The sequence below is a fragment of the Palaemon carinicauda genome, chromosome 16, assembly GCF_036898095.1.
Source record: "Palaemon carinicauda isolate YSFRI2023 chromosome 16, ASM3689809v2, whole genome shotgun sequence".
Classification (NCBI taxonomy): Eukaryota; Metazoa; Arthropoda; class Malacostraca; order Decapoda; family Palaemonidae; genus Palaemon; species Palaemon carinicauda.
The window spans coordinates 16,668,047-16,689,130 of NC_090740.1; the positions used below are offsets into that span (position 1 = coordinate 16,668,047).

General features: G+C 33.7%; 1 protein-coding gene across 2 annotated transcripts; it reads right to left on the bottom strand.

Moving 5' to 3' along the window:
• Positions 1 to 282: 282 nt before the first annotated feature.
• LOC137654965 (probable cytochrome P450 49a1) lies at positions 283 to 19,534 on the bottom strand. 2 transcript variants are annotated; one of them, XM_068388862.1, is made up of 11 exons: positions 19,445 to 19,534; positions 17,194 to 17,423; positions 14,131 to 14,371; positions 12,367 to 12,483; positions 11,839 to 11,915; positions 8,286 to 8,478; positions 4,766 to 4,928; positions 3,784 to 3,953; positions 3,349 to 3,427; positions 1,581 to 1,784; positions 283 to 428 (listed from the first exon to the last, which is right to left on the bottom strand). In XM_068388862.1, the coding sequence occupies exons 2-11, from the start codon at positions 17,411 to 17,413 to the stop codon at positions 318 to 320; spliced, it is 1,575 nt and encodes a 524-aa protein (XP_068244963.1). In that variant the 5' UTR covers positions 17,414 to 17,423; positions 19,445 to 19,534; the 3' UTR covers positions 283 to 317. The 2 variants fall into 2 exon arrangements, with proteins under 2 accessions (XP_068244963.1, XP_068244964.1); XM_068388863.1 differs by lacking the exon at positions 19,445 to 19,534 and adding an exon at positions 17,913 to 18,462.
• Positions 19,535 to 21,084: the final 1,550 nt, after the last annotated feature.

Sequence of the window (21,084 nt, forward strand, 5' to 3'; positions counted from 1 at the left end):
ACAACCCTAGTTGGAAAAGCAGGATGCTATAAGCCCAAGGGCTCCAACAAGGAAAATAGTCCAGTGAGGAAAGGAAATAAGGAAATGAATTATTGTTGTTGTTGTTGTTGTTATTATTAGCTAAGCTACAACCCTAGTTGGAAAAGCAGGATGCTATAAGCCCAAGGGCTCCAACAAGGAAAATAGTCCAGTGAGGAAAGGAAATAAGGGAAATGAACTTCAAGAGAAGTTTAAAAACAATAATAACATTAGAATAAATCATTCATATATAAACTATAAAAAACTTCAAAATAACAAGAGGAAGAGAAACTAAATTTTCACTGTCTCTTCGTCATGGTGAATCTCAATGGCTTATCGGGTAACAGGAGTAGGTTCATTCTTGTGCCAACATCACCATGTCTCCACTCAATTTTGTACTTGTGAAACATCTGCAATTTGAAAAAAAAATGGTCTTAATTGATTAAAGTTGCCTGGTTGACTAACCTCCACAAAATACAATGTTAAAAATTGACATTAAAAAACGGTAAATGTCTGGAACATTTTTTCCAGGTTTTTTACCGTTTTAAAAATGGATATATTGACGTAATGGAATGATATTACGGTCTCCAACCCGTAAAATTTAATAAAAAAAAGTGAGATAGAATTAGGTCGCCTGTATTTTACTGAAATACGGCTGAAAACAGTTTATATTTACGGAGACTTTCCGATTAAGATAACGGTTCTTTTTTAACAGCGTATATCACTATACAAATAGTTAAATAGCTTTTCTTATCAAATAATAAATGAAAATCATCGCCATACAAAATCAGAACTATGTAAGAGTTACACAGTATACCTTGTGCAATCTTTGAATTCAAGTCGGAGAACGTAATTATTATTCACATTCTGTTAATAACAATCTACTTCGAATGCCAAGTAACTGTAAATTGCTTCTGATTGCAAGTAACAACACTATATTCAATTTTTCTTAATGTGGCAGATTTGCACCGACTCGCAGCGGTACCCTTTTAGCTCGGAAAAAGTTTCCTGCTACCTGATTGGTTAGAATTATCTTGTCCAACCAATCAGCGACCAGGAAACGTTTCCGAGCTAAAAGGGCACCGCTGCGAGTCGGTGCAAATCTGCCTCGCTAAAAAAAAGTTTACTTTTGTCAATCTAACGTACACTTACCACACTATTAAAAAAAAAGGTGATTTTAATCAGAAATTCTCCGTAAAACATACTGTTCTCAGCCGTATTTCTATAAAATACAAGCGACCGTAATTTTACCATACTTTGTTATTATATTTTACGGTTTGGTGACCGTAATATCACTCCTTAACGTCAATGTATCCGTTTTTAAAACGGTAAATGCCTGGCAACATTTATTCCACGATTTTTACTGTTTTTTCTTTACGGCAAATTTTTAACAGTATAGAATTGATAAATGGAGATTTCAACCTTACTTTTTTATTACTGAAATATTAGAAATAATCGAAGCAACACAAGATCCAATGATTATTTTCATAAAAAAAAAAAAAAAAAAAAAAAAAAAAAAAAATTCTTAGCAAAATTCACTAATAACATGTTACCAAACTCACCCTGGCAAGTAAAGTATACATTTCTTGTTCAGCCAGTCTCCTGCCAATGCAGCTACGAGGTCCTACGCCAAAGGGCAAGGAGGCGTACGGGTTGATGGAACCCAGTGGGCGATCACGAAGCCACCTCTCGGGCAGGAACTCTGTAGCTCTTGGGAAATGTTCCTCCATCATCGATGATTGTTTGGTCAACACGAAAACAGCGAACTGAAAGCATTATAAGGTTAAATATCCAATCTTAATCATTTCAATGTGCATTATGATTTTAATAATTATGATAATATTGATAACCTTAATAATTTTAATAATGGTAATAAAGACAACAGCTACGACTATGAACACGACGACGACGACAAAGACTACGACGAAGACGTCGACGTCGACTATGACGAAGACGTCAACGACGATGAAGACGTCGACGTCGACTACGACGAAGACGTCGACGTCGACTACGACGAAGACGTCGACGTCGACTACGACAAAAACGTCGACGTCGACTACGATGAAGACGTCGACGTTGACTACGACGAAGACGTCGACGTCGACGACGAAGGCGACAGAGAAGAAAACTTGAACAACGACAACGACAATGGAATGCCTTGTTGCCTTGAAGACCTCCTTTCGTTATAACAACGGTAGGAGAAGAAGAAGGAAGAGAGAGAGAGTGTGAGAGGGAGTAGTCATTCAAGGTAGGGAAAGAGTAGAAAGAGAGCAAAAGAGAGCGAAAGAGAGAGAGAGTAGTCATTCAAGGTAGGGAAAGAGAGAAAGAGAGCAAAAGAGAGCGAAAGAGAGAGAGAGGGAGTAGTCCACTGCTGATATTGTAAAGATGATACTGACCGGTTACATAAACATCAGCTGTCTGTTCTCATATATGAATAGTTGCGATCTTACACTTATTGGTGTATAGTTTTATATTTTACAATTTAACAAAGTCAGCTCAACTACACAATATACTCCAAGTGTAATTGAGTAGCTGACCAGAGTGTGTAAGGTATGCCTGTGTAAAAGAAATGCTTTAATGAATCAGGAGAGGGATCATTGCCTGTTTCCTGAGTGCACAGCAGATTAAAAATAACTGAAAATTAGACTAAAACGTAATTTCTTATGATATAATAGAAGGTATATGGTAGTATTTTGATTTTAATAAAAAAAAATTTAAAAACTATATCCTACAGACGACATTTTGATTGCCAGATGTAAAGTGCGGAACAACGAAACACCTTGAGAAAAGTTGTACTCGGTGTGTATACATAGACCAATGAAAATAATTGATAAAACTAACAGAACGACAAATTGAAGTGTCAAGTATGTATGATGTAACCCACACTTTCTTGAAGGTTTAAAGACCGCTCATGAATGACAGAGGCAATGGACAGTGACATTGACAGTGACATATATATATATATATATATATATATATATATATATATATATATATATATATATATATATATATATATATATTCACACACACACACACACACACACACACACACACATATATATATATATATATATATATATTTATATATATATATATATACATATATATATACATATATATATATATATATATATATATATATATATATATATATGTATATATATGTGTGTGTGTGTGTGTGTGTGTGTGTGTGTAGCGTCATAAGTCATTTCTTTGAGCAATCTAAGATTATCAATCATGAAACGTTATCAGCAACGTAATCAAGGCCGGTATGTTAATCACCCATGTAAGTAAATGGCTCAGGCCTTTAATTGAAAGCGAACTCACCCCCGGGGGAATGGTGTACCCTCCAATCTCAATGTCACGCTCCGGTTCTCTGATGACTCCAAAAGACACTGGATTCAGTCTGTTTCAAGAGATGGCAATATTATTTTGAAATTATACGTCCTGGCAAAAAACTGCTATAAATTTTTATTTTGCATATTTTTTATAATTTTTTGAGAAATTCAGGCATTTTCCAAGAGAATGAGACCAACCTGACCTCTCTATGACAAAAATTAAGGCTTTTAGAGCAATTTAAGAAATATATACTGCAAAATGTGCTGGGAAAAAATAACCCCCTGGTGGTTAAGGGTTGGAAATTTCCAAATAGCCTGGGGGTAAAAGGGTTAAATAATCAATTATCACATAATTCCATGAAATCAAGCATTTCATAATTGTTTTTCCTCGTAAATCAATCAGAAGTAAATTACGTTTGTTTACCTGAGTGTCTCTTTAACAGCTCCCTTTAGGTAGGAAAGTTGACCCAAATGTTGAGGTTTCAGCTGATCCACATCCTTGCCAAGAACTCTGTCCAGTTCCTCGTGAACTTTGGCTTGCTTCTCTGGATGTCTGGCCAAGTTGAGCATTGTGAAAGCGATCGTGGCAGAAGTCTGGTGAATTATCCTTGCGTAAATACATCTCTCTCTCTCTCTCTCTCTCTCTCTCTCTCTCTCTCTCTCTCTCTCTCTCTCTCTCTCTCTCTCTCTCTCTCTCTCTCTGATATTGTAAACTATTTACATCTTCTAAATCATAAGGTCTGTTTCTAGAAAAATTGAAATTTAGGTATGATTATAATATAATGAAGTTCAAGGATTTTTATTCATGGAGTGATGAAAGATTACTTATCACACATAATGTGAATAAGTCGATTCCTTAAAGCAAGAGCTGAAATCAAACTTATTTTACTCCCCTGATTTCCACATGCATTGAGATAGGTACAAAGTCTGAAGTTATTAGAACACTGGAACTACAAATATAAATGAAAGTTGAACAGTAAGAGAAAAATCTTAGTGTAATGGTTTGTTTTATTAAGAATTAGGTCGTTCATGTAGTAAAGTAAAAAAAAAAGAGATGATGATTGTCATAATAGATTCATAATGAGATCATTTTGAGGTAGATGTAAATTGTGTTAAAAAAAATAACTTGCGTTCCTTTAGCTTTAAGAAAGGATAACTCAAATGAATAAATATGAAATATATTAAGACTGTCTATTATTTGTAGGGCCAGTGGCATAGAATTTTCTTCTTGTTCAGGGATATGTCTTTATTTCCCCATGATTTACGTGCTTTTGTGCATTTTATCTTCTACTACTGGGAGAGAGAGATTTTTCCAAAAGCTACTCAATTCTGTCTAGTTCATTTGCCTTCGTGACTTCTAAGGTTTAAATACACTCAAAGACTTAAAAGCTTAAAAGCTTACTCACATTGTCAATGCCGGCAGCGAGGAAATCCATCAAGTACACATATAGGTCACTCATTTTCATTCCAGGCGTGGTGAGGAACGTCTCAATCAAATCAAGCTCCTTGTCGTCTTCCAGCTTAGATTGGAGTGTGACCTTTGACCTCTCCACGACCTCTTTTACGTACCTTGGAAGAAAAGGGACTCGCTCATTCAGTGACCTCTCCAGCGTTCGATACCACTATTCTATCTAATTTCTCTTCCTCTTGTTTTGTTAAAGTTTTTATAGTTTATATAGAAAATGATTATTTTAATGTTGTTACTGTTCTTAAAATATTTTGTTTCCTTGTTTCCTTTCCTCACTGGGCTATTTTCCCTGCTGGGTCCCCTGGGCTTATAGCATCCTGCTTCTCCAACTAGGGCTGTAGCTTAGCAAGTAATAATAATAATAATAATAATAATAATAATAATAATAATAATGCATAAGATTCATGAGCGTCCTTGCATGAGAAAGGTAAACACGATACGATAAAAATATGAGCTATTTAGATATTACTGTATTAATATATAAGAAAATAATAAAAGTAGAACCATAAATACGTTTAATGTAATTAAAACAGGATTTAAAACTTCTCTTAAAAGAGTATTCACGACTAGATATATTTTTTATTTAAAAACATATTTATATAAATAGTAAAAACTGCAATTATAAATATAGTATATAAAAAGTAATGAATTATTCATTTAAATATTCAATGATGTATATATGTTATAAATTGTATTATTGTAAATGTGAATTTCATAATAAAAAAAAAATGCATAAGAAAATTCACAGAATCTACTTGTGAGCCCATTGATGAAACAGCATCATGATTTTGTATAAAAAATATAAAAAAAAACAAGTCTTCAAATATCTTCTTGTTATTAGTTAAATCTATCGTTAGGTATTGATAGGAGAGGGCAACATTACACCAAAATAACTAGATTTTCAAATATTATTAAGAAAGAGTCAATACTTTCTAATAACTGACCAAAATTATTCATTCATATCAAGCTGTATTTGGTGGTTTACTTATAAACACGAAATAATTTCATCTGCAAACTTCTTCAAAATTCATATAGATACAAATTTTGGAGCAAATTAAGACGCTAGATATTCTATTGTTCTGTTTGAGGAACAAATTGCCTACAAGTCTTGAGGGGGAGCTCACGTAGAGTAGTGTTAGTGTTTCACGTTATTATTATTATTATTATTATTATTATTATTATTATTATTATTATTATCACTATTACTTACTAAGCTACAACCCTAGTTGGAAAAGCAGGATACTATAAGGGAAAATAGCCCAGTGAGGAAAGGAAACAAGGTAAAATAAAATATTTTAAGAACATCAACAACATTAGAATAAATATATCCTATAAAAACTATAAAAACTATAACAAAACAAGAGGGAGGCATATAAGACGGAATAGTGTGCCCGATTGTACCCTCAAGCAAGAGAACTCCAATGCAAGACAGTGGAAGACCATGGTACTGAGGCTATAGCACTACCCAAGACTAGAGAACAATGGTCTGATTTTGGAGTGTCCTCCTCTTAGAAGAGCAGCTTACCATAGCTATAGAGTCTCTTCTACCCTTACCAAGAGGAAATTGGCCACTGAACAATTACAGTGCAGTGAACAAGAATTTTTTGCATTGTATGTATTAAATCATTAGGAATACAAAGAAGTCATTAGACAAATACTTCGAAAGATAATAAATATCTACTGATACTACTTCTAACAATACAAATATTATTATTATTATTATTACTATCGAAGCTACAACCCTAGTTGGAAAAGCAAGATGCTATAAGCCCAGGGGCTCCAACAGGGAAAAATAGCTCAGTGAGGAAAGGAAATAAGGAAATAAATAAATGAAGAGAACAAATTAACAATAAATCATTCTAAAATAAGAAACAACGTCAAAACAGACATGTCATATAATAAACTATCAACAACATCAAAAACAAATATGTCATAAATAAACTATAAAAAGACTCATGTCCGCCTGGTCAACAAAAAAGCATTTGCTCCAACTTTGAACTTTTGAAGTTCTACTGATTCAACCACCCGATTAGGAAGATCATTCCACAACTTGGTAACAGCTGGAATAAAACTTCTAGAGTACTGCGTAGTATTAAGCAAATCAAAACCACAACAATCTCCAACAAATTTATTTCCTTCGAAATCCCAAGATTTGCTTGTTCCTTAAAACTAAAAGCCTTTAACTTAGTATGTGCTGTTTGAGTGATCACTTGGGAAAATAACCCTTTATTGAAAAATAACGGATGCCATTTGACTTCAGACATGACTTGTGAAACGCAACAAGGAAAACATATCATTATTATTATTATTATTATTATTATTATTATTATTATTATTATTATTATTGTTGTTGTTTTTATTATTATTTTTAATATTATTATTATTATTATTATTATTATTATTATAATTATTATTATTATCATTATCATTATTATTATTATTATTATTATTATTATTATTATTATTATTATTATTTTTAATTCAAACTATCCTATGTTGTTTATTCAGTCCATTCTAAGCGATCGTAAGATTAATTCGGAATCATTATATCACATAACAAATTAACATCAGTAAATATTGTACTGTTTTTATACAAAAGCCATTAAATATTTTTTCTTTTTTAATCTTAATATCCTCAATCTAAACACGATGCAATAAACCCTTTTTGCTTGTTCGTCTATGCTCTTATTCATGTCGATTTAATCTTTCAAATAAATCTAGAGAAAAATCATATTAATAAATCTGATGGACAAATATAGGTAGTAGGCTGGCCAGGCCATCAGCAACCCGTTGAGATACTACCACTAGAGAGTTATGGGGTCTTTTGACTGGCCAGACACTACTACATTGGATCCTTCTCTCTGGTTACGGTTAATTTTCCCTTTGCCTACATATTCACACACCGAATAGTCTGGCCTATTCGTTACATATTCTCCTCTGTCCTCATACACCTGACAACACTGAGATTACCAAAAAATTCTTCTTACTGTACTGTAATTGTTCAGTGGCCACTTTCCTCTTTGTAAGGGTAGAAGAGGCTCTTTAGCTGTGGTAAGCAGCTCTTCTAGGAGAAGGACACTCCAAAATCAAACCATTATTCTCTAATCTTTGGTAGTGCCTTAGCCTCTGTACCATGGTCTTCCTCTGTCTTGGGTTAGAGTTCTCTTGCTTGAGGGTACACTCGGGCACACTGTTCTATCTTATATCTTATTTCTCTTCCACTTGTTTTGTTAAAGTTTTCATCGCTTATAAAGTGATATTTATTCTAATATTGTTGCTCTTAAAATATTCTATCTTTCCTTGTTTCCTTTCCTCACTAAGCTACTTTCCCTGTTGGAGCCCCTTGGGCTTATAGCATCCTGCTTTTCCAACTAGGGTTGTAGCTTAAGCAAGTAATAATAATAATGACAAAAATGCCACAATAACCTTAAAAGACAAAAAAAATCTTCCAGACTTACCCCAGAATTTTATTGTGAGCTGTCTCAAATTTCTTGTACGCAGGTGTTCGAAACCATTGCCAGAGAAGTCCAAATTCGAACGATACTTCTCGAATGGAAATCAAAAAATTGTGGATGTCCTGTATGATTTGTACACTTTCTTTAGACCCATCGAGACATCCGATTCTTCGGCTGAAGGTTACCAGACACAAGCCTTAAACAAGATATTTTAAAGAGATAGTGATTGATAGATAGATAGAATCATAAAACATGGAATGAGATAGCTATCTATATATTCATCTATCTATCTATGTAACTATAGTCCATTTCTTTTAGCGATGCAGATATGCACCGACTCGTAGCGGTGCCCTTTTAGCTCGGAAGAGTTTCCTGATCGCTGATTGGTTGGACGAGATAATTCTAACCAATCAGCGATCAGGAAACTTTTCCGAGCTAAAAGGGCACCGCTGCGAGTCGGTGCAAATCTGCCTAGATAAAAGAAATGGCCTATAACTTGATAAATGGATTGAGAGAAACAAGAAAAAACAATAAGATTGTAAAAGGATACACACAATAGGTGAACCGATAGAATGGTAGAATAGAGAACGGAAAACATAGAGACAGAGAGATGGTTAGGTTGATAGATAGATAAATAGATGTGAACTTGGAGGGAACATGAACGTCTGAGTCCAGTCATAAGTATACCCAGAGAGAGAGAGAGAGAGAGAGAGAGAGAGAGAGAGAGAGAGAGAGAGAGAGAGAGAGAGAGAGAGAGAGAGAGAGAGAGAGTTTTAATTACAATGCAGGAATTATATAATACTTTTATGGATTATTACGTAAAATTCTAGAAGTAATTTTCATAACCTGTTTGGTAATTCACACGACCATTCTTTGGCTATTTCATAACTTGTTTTTTATATGTACTTAGAAAGCCGGTTTATTGTTATACGGATTTAAATAAATTCTGGTTAGACTTAAGTACCGGAAGACAATTTAACCGTTTTTAAAAAGGGAGTAATTTATCCTAATGTAGTTCATTCTGTTTCATTGGTATGAGGATTATTCAAAAAGTTCTTGGCCACGCATAGAAATAAGTGACTAATAATATCTGGTGAAACAACAACCTACAACTGTGTTGATAAGATGTAAATAAGAATATCATAATAGAAAGGAATGGATGAAGATAGGTAAGTTGAAGACAATGAAGCAAAAACGTTACAAGAGTGTTATAAAATCAAACGGGAATGTTAACAATTGAAGGGATTTTGACGTATGAAAAATCTATTTTTGGGTGAGATAGCCATGTCGTCCTGATGGAAGTTCCTTCTGGCAACTTATTTCTGCGAGTGATATTACAAGAGAATTACCGTCAGGTATCACGGGGTTCCAACCCCCGGGAAACGACTATCCGAAGATTCCTTGTATAATCATGGACGTATCCTAAGATAACCATAGATATCTGCACCCCAAACAGACTTTACCCAGTCTAATCCTCTAAGGGGTACACTAAGTAAGGAGCCGTTGCACATCCTATCACCTTCCGGTGCTCCTATACGATCCCGCTTCACCATTGGAAAATCAAGTAGTAGCTCTTATCTTTTTCCACCTAGCATTCTTCTTATTTGTGTATCTATTCGCTCCCACACACTCCTTGTCGTTTTGAGAAAGATTTAGTCTCCTCCTAATGCTCTAGGATTATTGACCTTAAAAACATTACTTTTTATTTATTGGTCTCTGTAATGAAACAAAAGTACAACACTAATTTGGTCATCACCGTGTTGCGTCCTCTCCTAAATCGAAGATTTTCCAAAGGGTATATATTCACCTCTGTGTTTTTCGTCCGTTTGTTTGTTCATTTATCTTTTGATTGATTGTGAGCAACTTTACACAAAACTTAGGGTACCGACTTTGACCAAACTTGATAGTCATGATTATGACCCCAGGTTGAATCTAAAACATTTTGGATGAAGTACAGTACATCACTACTTTCAATATAATTGCTATATTAAGTAAATGGCATTTTTTTACTTTCTTTTTTTATGAACTTTACGCAAAAACTACTGAAACAATTTCAAAGAAACATGGTGGCCATGTGAGGTATGACTCAAGGATAAATCTATCATATTTTGAAGAAAAGTATACAGTTGAGTTATGAGCATGTGGCGAAGGCATGCTCTCTACTGAGTGCCTCTCTAGTTCTTTGTTGTATTAACATGATTTAAGGTGGTTCACCTAGTGATGAGAAAGTGTCTTAACTTTACAAAATTCAGACGTACCTTTTTGATATTGCTACCTTGAAGTCTAACGAGTTAAACTGGTATTCTTTTAGTCGCTAACTTCCAGTTTCCAGGTGTTATAATCTTAGTTACTCTTCCTTGCCTGCTTTGTACAATAAATGGTAATAAAATAGTATTTATGTTTATAAGTCCTAAGGCAAATATCCTTTCTTGATTTGGAGAATAATATCTAATCAAACTTAATTAGAAAAATTTAAGAGTAGATAGGGTTAGAAAGAAGTAGTGAAAGTGAGAACGGGTGTAGGAAATGATTTAGCAGCTAGAGTGGATATGAATGTGTTGAGGTGGTTTGGCCATGCTGAGAAAATGGAAAATTGCAGTCTGCTACAGAAGGTGATAAATTTGGAGAATAATATCTAATCAAACTTAATTAGAAAAATTTAAGATTGAAACAGTTTGTCAGTTTCTAAAGATCTAATGCTCCCGTCATCAAGAGTAAAACTATCTAATCAAGAAAAGTCTGAAGTTGAAGGTTAGAGTAGAAAATACTTTTTGAGTTACTTTCACCACCAGTTTACATAATGCTGGGCCACTGTACAATGTTTTCGTTCATATGACGATAACAAAAAGCATAGGGTAATATGATATAAACCTTAAAACTATAGTCAATTTCTTTTAGCGATGCAGATTTGCACCGACTCTCAGCGGTGCAATTTTAGCTCGGAAAAGTTTCCTGATCGCTGATTGGTTGGACGAGATAATTCTAACCAATCAGCGATCAGGAAACTTTTCCGAGCTAAAAGGGCACCGCTGCGAGTCGGTGCAAATCTGCCTCGATAAAAGAAATGGACTATAGTATCAGTTATCAAATTACAGTATATCAAGCAAACTTGAAATCAGTCTCCGTATCGAAGCGTCATAAAGGTTGTAGAATGTTATAGACGTTGTCTGAGCAAAGATCTTATAGTAATTTTAGTCTTCTCGAAGCGTTTTGAACGTTATAGATGCTTGCTGAGCAATGATCTGATAGTAGCTTTAGTCTAATCAAAGCATTTTAAAATTTAGAGATGCTATGTACAGTACAAGCTTTATAATGAGTGCATGTGGTGTTAAAGTAAAGTGATTGTAGCTATCTAGAAGCTTTTAGTCTACTCAAAGCATTTTAAAGTTTAGAGATGCTATGTACAGTACAAGCTTTACAATGAGTGCATGTGGTGTTAAAGTAAAGTGATTGTAGCTATCTAGAAGCTTCATAAATATTCAAATTATAAATGTAAGAAATGTACGTTGAATGTCCTAACAGTTCTGAAAGGCTTATTCAGTTACGTCTTACTCACTTTCCATAGCCCAGTTGAAAATATGATCAAGGGTATCTTCTGGAAGGTCGTTTTTGTCATCCCTTAGTTTGTAAATCCTGAAAAAAAAGTTAAAGCACGTTACTTTTCATTCGTGGAAAATAATGTAATCTTAAACTATGGTCATGATTGAAAAATGGGTGGTGATAGCTCATATTCTTGTAAAGCGCTATTTTTTTTTTCTTTCTTTATTTGAAAAATAAATTTGTAACAAATTGCATTTCAGGTTTGTCTGATATACTTTGATATCATATTCATACATCTTAGTTTTATATGTTGAGATTGGGCTATTTTTCCCTTATAGCATCTTGCTTGTCCAGTAGGGTTGTAGATTTGCTAATAATAATGATAATAATAATAATAATAATAAACATATAAATGATATAAATCATAATAATAATAATAATAATAATAATAATAATAATAATAATAATAATAATAATAATAATAATAATAATAATTCATTAGAAAGTGCATAGATCTGGAATAATGATGCTGATATTCGCTTACTTTTCGAGGAATTCCAGGCTAATCGAATCCATTCTGTCTAGGTACTGATTCAAAATCTTCATTTTCATTGTTGGACCTTGAGTCAGTTTCCGAAGTCTTCCGCCTTGTTCGCCACCTCTGTTATAAAAGATTTGTATGGAAAAGCTATTTAAATACATATTTGTATACTTATATATACTGTATATATAAGGATATGCATTTCTATGTATGTATGATTAGATGTATAGATATATATATATATATATATATATATATATATATATATATATATATATATATATATATATATATATATATATATATATATATATATATATATACATATATATATATACATATATATATATATATATATGTATATATATATATATATATATATATATATATATATATATATATACATGCATACATAGGCTATATATATATATATATATATATATATATATATATATATATACATGTGTCTGTGTCTGTGTGTGTATGTATACAGTACAAACCTCTAAATATGAAAGTTTCTGTATACGAAAAACTCATTTTACATACGAAGATTTTTCGCCTCATATTACAAAACAATACTCAAGATACGAAACGAAATTCGCCGATGATCTTAAAATCCTATTATGTGTAAAATACAACTCAACATACAAAAAAACCATGTTACGAAAGCCACTCCGGAACGAATTAATTTCGTATCCCGAGGTATTACATATATATATGTATATATATATGTATATATATATATATATATATGTATATACTGTATATATACTATAGTCAATTTCTTTTAGCGATGCAGTTTTGCACCGACTCGCAGCGGTGCCCTTTTAGCTCGGAAAAGTTTCCTGATAGCTGATTGGTTGGACGAGATAATTCTAACCAATAAGCGATCAGGAAATTGCAAATCTGCCTCGATAAAAGAAATGGACTATAGTGTATGCGACCCATTAAAGATGACTGCTAAATATTTAGATAGATATGCACACACACGTACAGGCACAGAACTAACCCTTCCCACCTCCCCCCCCCCTTTCTAAATACAATATAACAGTTGTGGTTTGCGAGTATACCTCTCGGGGTACCCCCCTCTCTCCAAAGTATGACTTCTCCCTCTCTCCCCTACCTACGGTATGGGGAGAGACCGAGTAAGTATACGTCTGACAAAACTGCTGAGCATGACCGGAAATAAATATATACATACATATATATATGCGTACATATATATACATTTATAGATTCATAAATATATAAACCAGACACTTGCACTTTATCATGTAGGATATATATATATATATATATATATATATATATATATATATACATATATATATACATTTATATACATATACATATATCTATATATATGTATATATACACACACACACATATATATATATATATATATATATACCTATATATATGTATATATATATATATATATACATATATCTATATATATATATATATATATATATGTATATATACATATATATATACATATATATATATATATATATATATGGATATATGTATATATATATATATATATATATATACATATATATATGTATATATATATATATATATATATGTGTGTGTGTATATATACATATATATAGATATATGTATATGTATATATATGTGTATATATATATATATATATATACATATATATACATGAATGTAATACCTGAGGTGCAACATAGGTCATGCTCTTCATTATCATAAAGTAGGTCAATCATTCGTCATAAACTGTACTGTACTCACTCGAACAAAAGCCCGGCTTCATTTTTGGCGAATGAGTCCGTCTTGTCGGCGTTTCTGACCAGAGAAATAATCTTGAAAACAGACCTCTCGCTTTCGGGGGTGTGCTTCAATAACTTGTCCACATGCTCAGGCAGGTAGATGAAAACTGTTGGCTTCTGACCAGGTGTGTCCAGTCGAAAAATTGGACCATATTTTTCAAAACAGTCGTCCCAGAAGTAATGTATCTTATCCGGAGGATGATCTGAAAATGAAACAAGAATTCTCAGAATTCGATAAATAATTCTAGGGCAGTGGTTCCCAACCTGGGGGAAATTTCCCCCTGGGCGGAAATATGAAGCTTCCAGGGGGGAAATAATTACACTATCTACTAACTAAAACATGCAGAAAATGTCCTCATAGTACGTGCGGCAATATGTTGTTAGCCATTCAATTTTGATATGATCATATCCGTTCTCACTGACATGATATTCAAGGGGAGAATTAGAGTATCATGCCCATTTCTGATGCAGGCGAGTGGGCATGAGGGCTGGGCGGGGCATGAAGGGGGAAATCTGGATGGTTGAACTGGGAGCAGGGGGGAAATGACAGAAAAAAGTTTGGGAACCACTGTTCTAGGGATTTATTTGTTAACTTGTTTATTTTGAGTGTTAATTCAAAATGTCCTAGCATCAGTGGTAATTCATTTGCATAGCATTCGCTTGGCAGCAGATCGATCCCAGCCCAGGGCCCTGAGCTTAAGCTTTTTTACTGGGGAGGATACTGATGTTGTTAGGTACCACAGTGTCGGTTTGGGCTTGCCAGGCTGACGTTCTGGTGAGCATCTAATTCTGATGATACTGGAACTAACACTAGAGTGTTTGTGATGGGATAATTGGGTAGGACTACTAGGACTACTATATATATATATATATATATATATATATATATATATATATATGATAAATTTTGCACATTTTTACGTGTTTTTCATATTCAAATAAGCCATATATATTTTTGATACATTAATGTCTGGATTCTCTTAACGATCTCGGGATCAGAGTCCCAGGCGAAATCACACAAAGACAAGAGCTTGGCTCCGGCCGGGAATCGAACCCTGGTCGGCAAGCTTGTATAGACAGTGACTAAGCCACTTGGCCACGAAGAAAGATAAAAGTCAATGACAATTCTTCTGTACTTATACCTGTCGAATTCAGGTATTTTGTACTTAGAATTGAAATCAACCCATCTTCACCATCGTAGCTAATTGGTAGTTTGTTACTTGGCATTCAATTAATGATAAATTTTGCACATTTTTACGTGTTTTTCATATTCAAATAAGCCATATATATTTTTGATACATTAATGTCTGGATTCTCTTAACGACCTCGGGATCAGAGTCCCAGGCGAAATCACACAAAGACAAGAGCTTGGCTCCGGCCGGGAATCGAACCCTGGTCGGCAAGCTTGTATAGACAGTGACTAAGCCACTTGGCCACGAAGAAAGATAAAAGTCAATGACAATTCTTCTGTACTTATACCTGTCGAATTCAGGTATTTTGTACTTAGAATTGAAATCAACCCATCATCACCATCGTAGCTAATTGGTAGTTTGTTACTTGGCATTCAATTAATGATAAATTTTGCACATTTTTACGTGTTTTTCATATTCAAATAAGCCATATATATTTTTGATACATTAATGTCTGGATTCTCTTAACGACCTCGGGATCAGAGTCCCAGGCGAAATCATACAAAGACAAGAGCTTGGCTCCGGCCGGGAATCGAACCCTGGTCGGCAAGCTTGTATAGACAGTGACTAAGCCACTTGGCCACGAAGAAAGATAAAAGTCAATGACAATTCTTCTGTACTTATACCTGTCGAATTCAGGTATTTTGTACTTAGAATTGAAATCAACCCATCTTCACCATCGTAGCTAATTGGTAGTTTGTTACTTGGCATTCAATTAATGATAAATTTTGCACATTTTTACGTGTTTTTCATATTCAAATAAGCCATATATATTTTTGATACATTAATGTCTGGATTCTCTTAACGACCTCGGGATCAGAGTCCCAGGCGAAATCACACAAAGACAAGAGCTTGGCTCCGGCCGGGAATCGAACCCTGGTCGGCAAGCTTGTATAGACAGTGACTAAGCCACTTGGCCACGAAGAAAGATAAAAGTCAATGACAATTCTTCTGTACTTATACCTGTCGAATTCAGGTATTTTGTACTTAGAATTGAAATCAACCCATCATCACCATCGTAGCTAATTGGTAGTTTGTTACTTGGCATTCAATTAATGATAAATTTTGCACATTTTTACGTGTTTTTCATATTCAAATAAGCCATATATATTTTTGATACATTAATGTCTGGATTCTCTTAACGACCTCGGGATCAGAGTCCCAGGCGAAATCACACAAAGACAAGAGCTTGGCTCCGGCCGGGAATCGAACCCTGGTCGGCAAGCTTGTATAGACAGTGACTAAGCCACTTGGCCACGAAGAAAGATAAAAGTCAATGACAATTCTTCTGTACTTATACCTGTCGAATTCAGGTATTTTGTACTTAGAATTGAAATCAACCCATCTTCACCATCGTAGCTAATTGGTAGTTTGTTACTTGGCATTCAATTAATGATAAATTTTGCACATTTTTACGTGTTTTTCATATTCAAATAAGCCATATATATTTTTAATACATTAATGTCTGGATTCTCTTAACGACCTCGGGATCAGAGTCCCAGGCGAAATCACACACACACACACACACACACATATATATATATATATATATATATATATATATATATATATATATATATATATATATATGCATATATATGTATATATATAAATTGTACATATATACATATCTATGCATATATGCATTTATATGTGTATATATGTATATATGATATATACCTACATGTATGCATGTGCGTGTATGTAGGTGGGTGTATATGCTCTGATTTTGCACATAAGCATAATCATCAGTAGTAAGCGCCTACACAGTATACAGTATCAAGTGTACAAGAACGCATAAACAGTCATATGCTAATCCCGTTTACGAAAGTTACCGTTTTGCTTAGCTATGCTGTAGAAAGATCCGATCAAGGGCCACCTCTTCGGACCGGGTATTTCCGACGCCTTCTTGGCCCTTCCAGGACTGAAAACGTCTCCGCTTCCAGCATCCGCGGAAAGGCTTCCGGAAACAGCAGATGACCATCTGTGTGAGGTGCTCGGAAATCTCAGGATTTCGTGAGATTTTCTCGATATGGTCGCGCCTAGCTTCAGCATCACTTTCTTTCTGAAATAGATTTATGAAATACGGATATGATTGTTTTCAAGTTTAATTTTACGGTGATTTATTATGAAAATTAGTTGAGATTAGAATTTTGATGACTGTGCTTAAAAGGATAGGCTAGCATTTTTGTATCATTTCTTCATCTAATTAGCGATAATGATAAGATAGAAAAATTAGCTTTTTATGAACTATTATTGTTACATTTCTTATGAAATGATTTATTATGAAAATGAGTTTGAGATTAAAATTTTGATAACTGTGCTTAAAAGGATAGACTAGCATTTTTGTATCATTTCTTTATCTAATTAGCGATAATGATAAGACAAAAAAATTAGCTTTTTATGAACTATTATTGTTACATTTCCTTGAAATGTGACTTCGGAGATATATTCAAATTAACTGGAAGGGAATGATTTTGCAGCTGAATGCTAGGCTTGAGGGAAGAATGAGTAACATTAGAAATTTTCCAAATATAGAATTAGAAGCATTTACCACTTTAGCTCCTTCTGTAAATATATATTCACACAACCAGCCACCCGTTGAGATACTACCGCTAGTGAGTTATTAGGTCCTTTGACTGGCCAGACAGTACTACTCTCTCTGGTTACGGCTCATTTCATATTGCTGACACATAAACAGAATAGACTGGACTATTCTTTACACGTTCTGCTCTTTCCTCATACACTTGACAACACTGAAATTACCAAATAATTCTTCTTCTCTCTGGAGGTTTACTACTGTGCTGTAATTGTTCAGTGGCTACTTTCCTCTTGGTAAGGGTTGAAGACTCTTTAGCTATGGTAAGCAGCTCTTCTAGGAGAAGGACACTTCAAAATCAAACCATTGTTCTCTAGTCTTTGGATAGTGCCATAGCCTACGTACCATGGTCTTCAACTGTCTTGGGTTAGAGTTAACTTGCTTGAGGGTACATTTGGGCACACTATTTTATCTTATTTCCTTTCCTCTTGTTATTTTGAAGATTTTATAGTTTATAAATGAAAGATTTATTTTAATGTTGTTATTGTTCTTAAACTTCTCTTGTAGTTTATTTCCTTATTTCCTTTCCTCACTGGGCCATTTTTCCCGTTGGAGCCCCTGGGCTTATAGCATTCTTCTTTTCCAACTAGAGTTGTAGCTTAACAAATGATAATAAAAATAATAATAATAATAATAATAATAATAATGATAATAATAATAATAATAATAATAATAATAATAATAATAATAATAACTGTCGTTCCCCTTGCAATAACACAATCACTGCTCTGTTCATCAACCTAATAAAGTTTCACTTTAAAAACAACATTCACTATTCATATCTTTAAACTATTAAAGTTATATTTTAAGATTTCAAAGTATAACAAATACTTTTCCTTTCATAAATTGTCAAGTCAAGCCATGCTTCCTTTTTATATGAAATTATTAATATTCATCTTTTATCATTTCATGTAACATTCCATATACCTTTGAAGCAAGTGTATAATGAAATTTTAAGTTACTGTGTGGCAAAAAAAACGTCGAAATGTTACGGCTTTTATTTTTTTTAAACAATGCTAGAATTCAACAACCGCACATCAATGCATACACTGTTAAAGAAAAACTTAATCTTAATTGGAAATTCTCCGTAAAATTATACTGTTCTCAGCCGTATTTCAGCAAAATACAGGCGGCCGTAATTTTACCCTACTTCATTACTATATTTTACGGGTAATCGTAATACCACTCTTTTACGATAATATATACGTTTTTAAGAAGGTAAATGTCTGGCAACATTTATTCCAGGATTCTCACCGTTTTATTTACAGCAAATTTGTAACAGTGTATATAAACAGGTGACTACGGTGGTCCTTTTTCATTAGGCTTAGCAAAGCACACAGTTGCCATTGAATTCGATATCTAAGAATCGGTTATATATCTCGATCACATAAACATGAAACTTAGTTCTTTACATCACAAAAGTAATTCGCATTCGACTGAAATCCAGATTTACTAAAGATAAGAATCAGACCAAGCATTACACTTACCAGCAAAGACGGTTTCACGAAGAAAGCTTTAAAAAAAACTTCTTCACGAAAGATTAAATCAAATATCATCCGACTGAAAATGAACACGAGTTTTATCTATTCGTTATATCGAATCTATTAATCTGATAATGATCCAAGTACGTCCTCAAGTTAGTGACGCGTTTATAAGGTTGTTGATAAAAGCTTTACTTAAATCAGCAACAGGAGGCAAAAACTTTATTAATATCGTAGTCTCTCTCTCTCTCTCTCTCTCTCTCTCTCTCTCTCTCTCTCTCTCTCTCTCTCTCTCTCTCTCTCTCTCTCTCTTCCAAGACTGGAAGATGCAAAATACACCGGAAGATGCATTAGCAACTCTCTGGTGGATATACGAGGTGCCTCACACTGAGGGACCTAGGGGAACCCAAACAAAAAATAAGGTAATAAGGTACAGTAAGTCTCTCTCTCTCTCTCTCTCTCTCTCTCTCTCTCTCTCTCTCTCTCTCTATATATATATATATATATATATATATATATATATATATATATATATATATATATATATATATATATATGTATATATATATATATAAGGGAAACAGATTTAAAAAAGAAAAATAGTAGAATAATCAATGTTTCTCTGATAGTCTTAATCATAGTGACGGGCAAAACGGACAAAATGCCAAGAGCCTTATCTCGATAAAACAAATAATTATCGGATAGTTGGTAAGACCATATCAGCTCGAGGAAAACTCCAATCCCAGTAATGTTATGCCTTAAAAAAAATCTAGATAATGAAAATGGGAGGAGAGATTGAACAGCAATGAAGGAGACAGTTGATAAAATATGAAGGAGGTTGAAGAAGTAATAACCAATGAAAAAGTGTGAGAGAAATTTTGAATCAAATTAAGAGAAAAATTATTCCCCAGTTTGAGAGCCCTTTTGCCCGTCACCTGATTTCAACATGTAATTGATGTTCAGTACTGAAGCCGATTGCCTACGTTAAGGCATTATTATTATTATTATTATTATTATTATTATTATTATTATTATTATTATTATTTGCTAAGCTACAAACGTAGTTGGAAAAGCAGGATGCTATAAGCCCAGGGGCTCCAACAGGGAAAATAGCCCAGTGAGGAAAGGAAAAAAAGGAAAAATTAGGTCTACCGGCTGAGTCATCAGCAGCCATTGCCTGGCCCTCCCTGGCCAATCATATGTGCTGTATATATGGTCAGATTCTAGGGCATTGTCCTAGTTCTGCTAACTAGGATATTGTAACTTTCCTTTTCCGCTGCCATTTATGAGCCAACTTTAAACCTTTAAGCCTTTTAAACTAGTTGTTATTCACGGAACATACCTTTGGTGAAAATTTCTCGAAATCCTTACCTAACTCTAGTTAGTAACACACAGATAGAATGATAAGCCGACAAAGGAATTAAGAAATAACTGAAACACAGGCCATTATCATCATTATCATTAGCCTCCTTTCCAAATCATTTGAAGTTTTCTTGTATTGAATGACCACATAAAGCTCCAAGTCCCGATTCAAAATAACAAATTAACTAAAGCAAATGATATTACAAAAATAATAAAAAAAAAAAAAACTTTAGTTTCTGTGATACTTGAATCAAAATAATAACTAATTTAGGGTTGTGGGGGCC

Bases quoted from the DNA above. Each gene is read 5' to 3' on its own strand.
- LOC137654965 (XM_068388862.1), bottom strand. From the start codon at position 17,413: ATGCTGAAGCTAGGCGCGACCATATCGAGAAAATCTCACGAAATCCTG. The intron at 3,954-4,765 runs GTGAGTAAGCTT...ATAATTCACCAG, and splicing joins TCGCTGCCGGCATTGACAAT to ACTTCTGCCACGATCGCTTT. The intron at 429-1,580 runs GTGAGTTTGGTA...TTCAAATTGCAG, and splicing joins TGTATACTTTACTTGCCAGG to ATGTTTCACAAGTACAAAAT.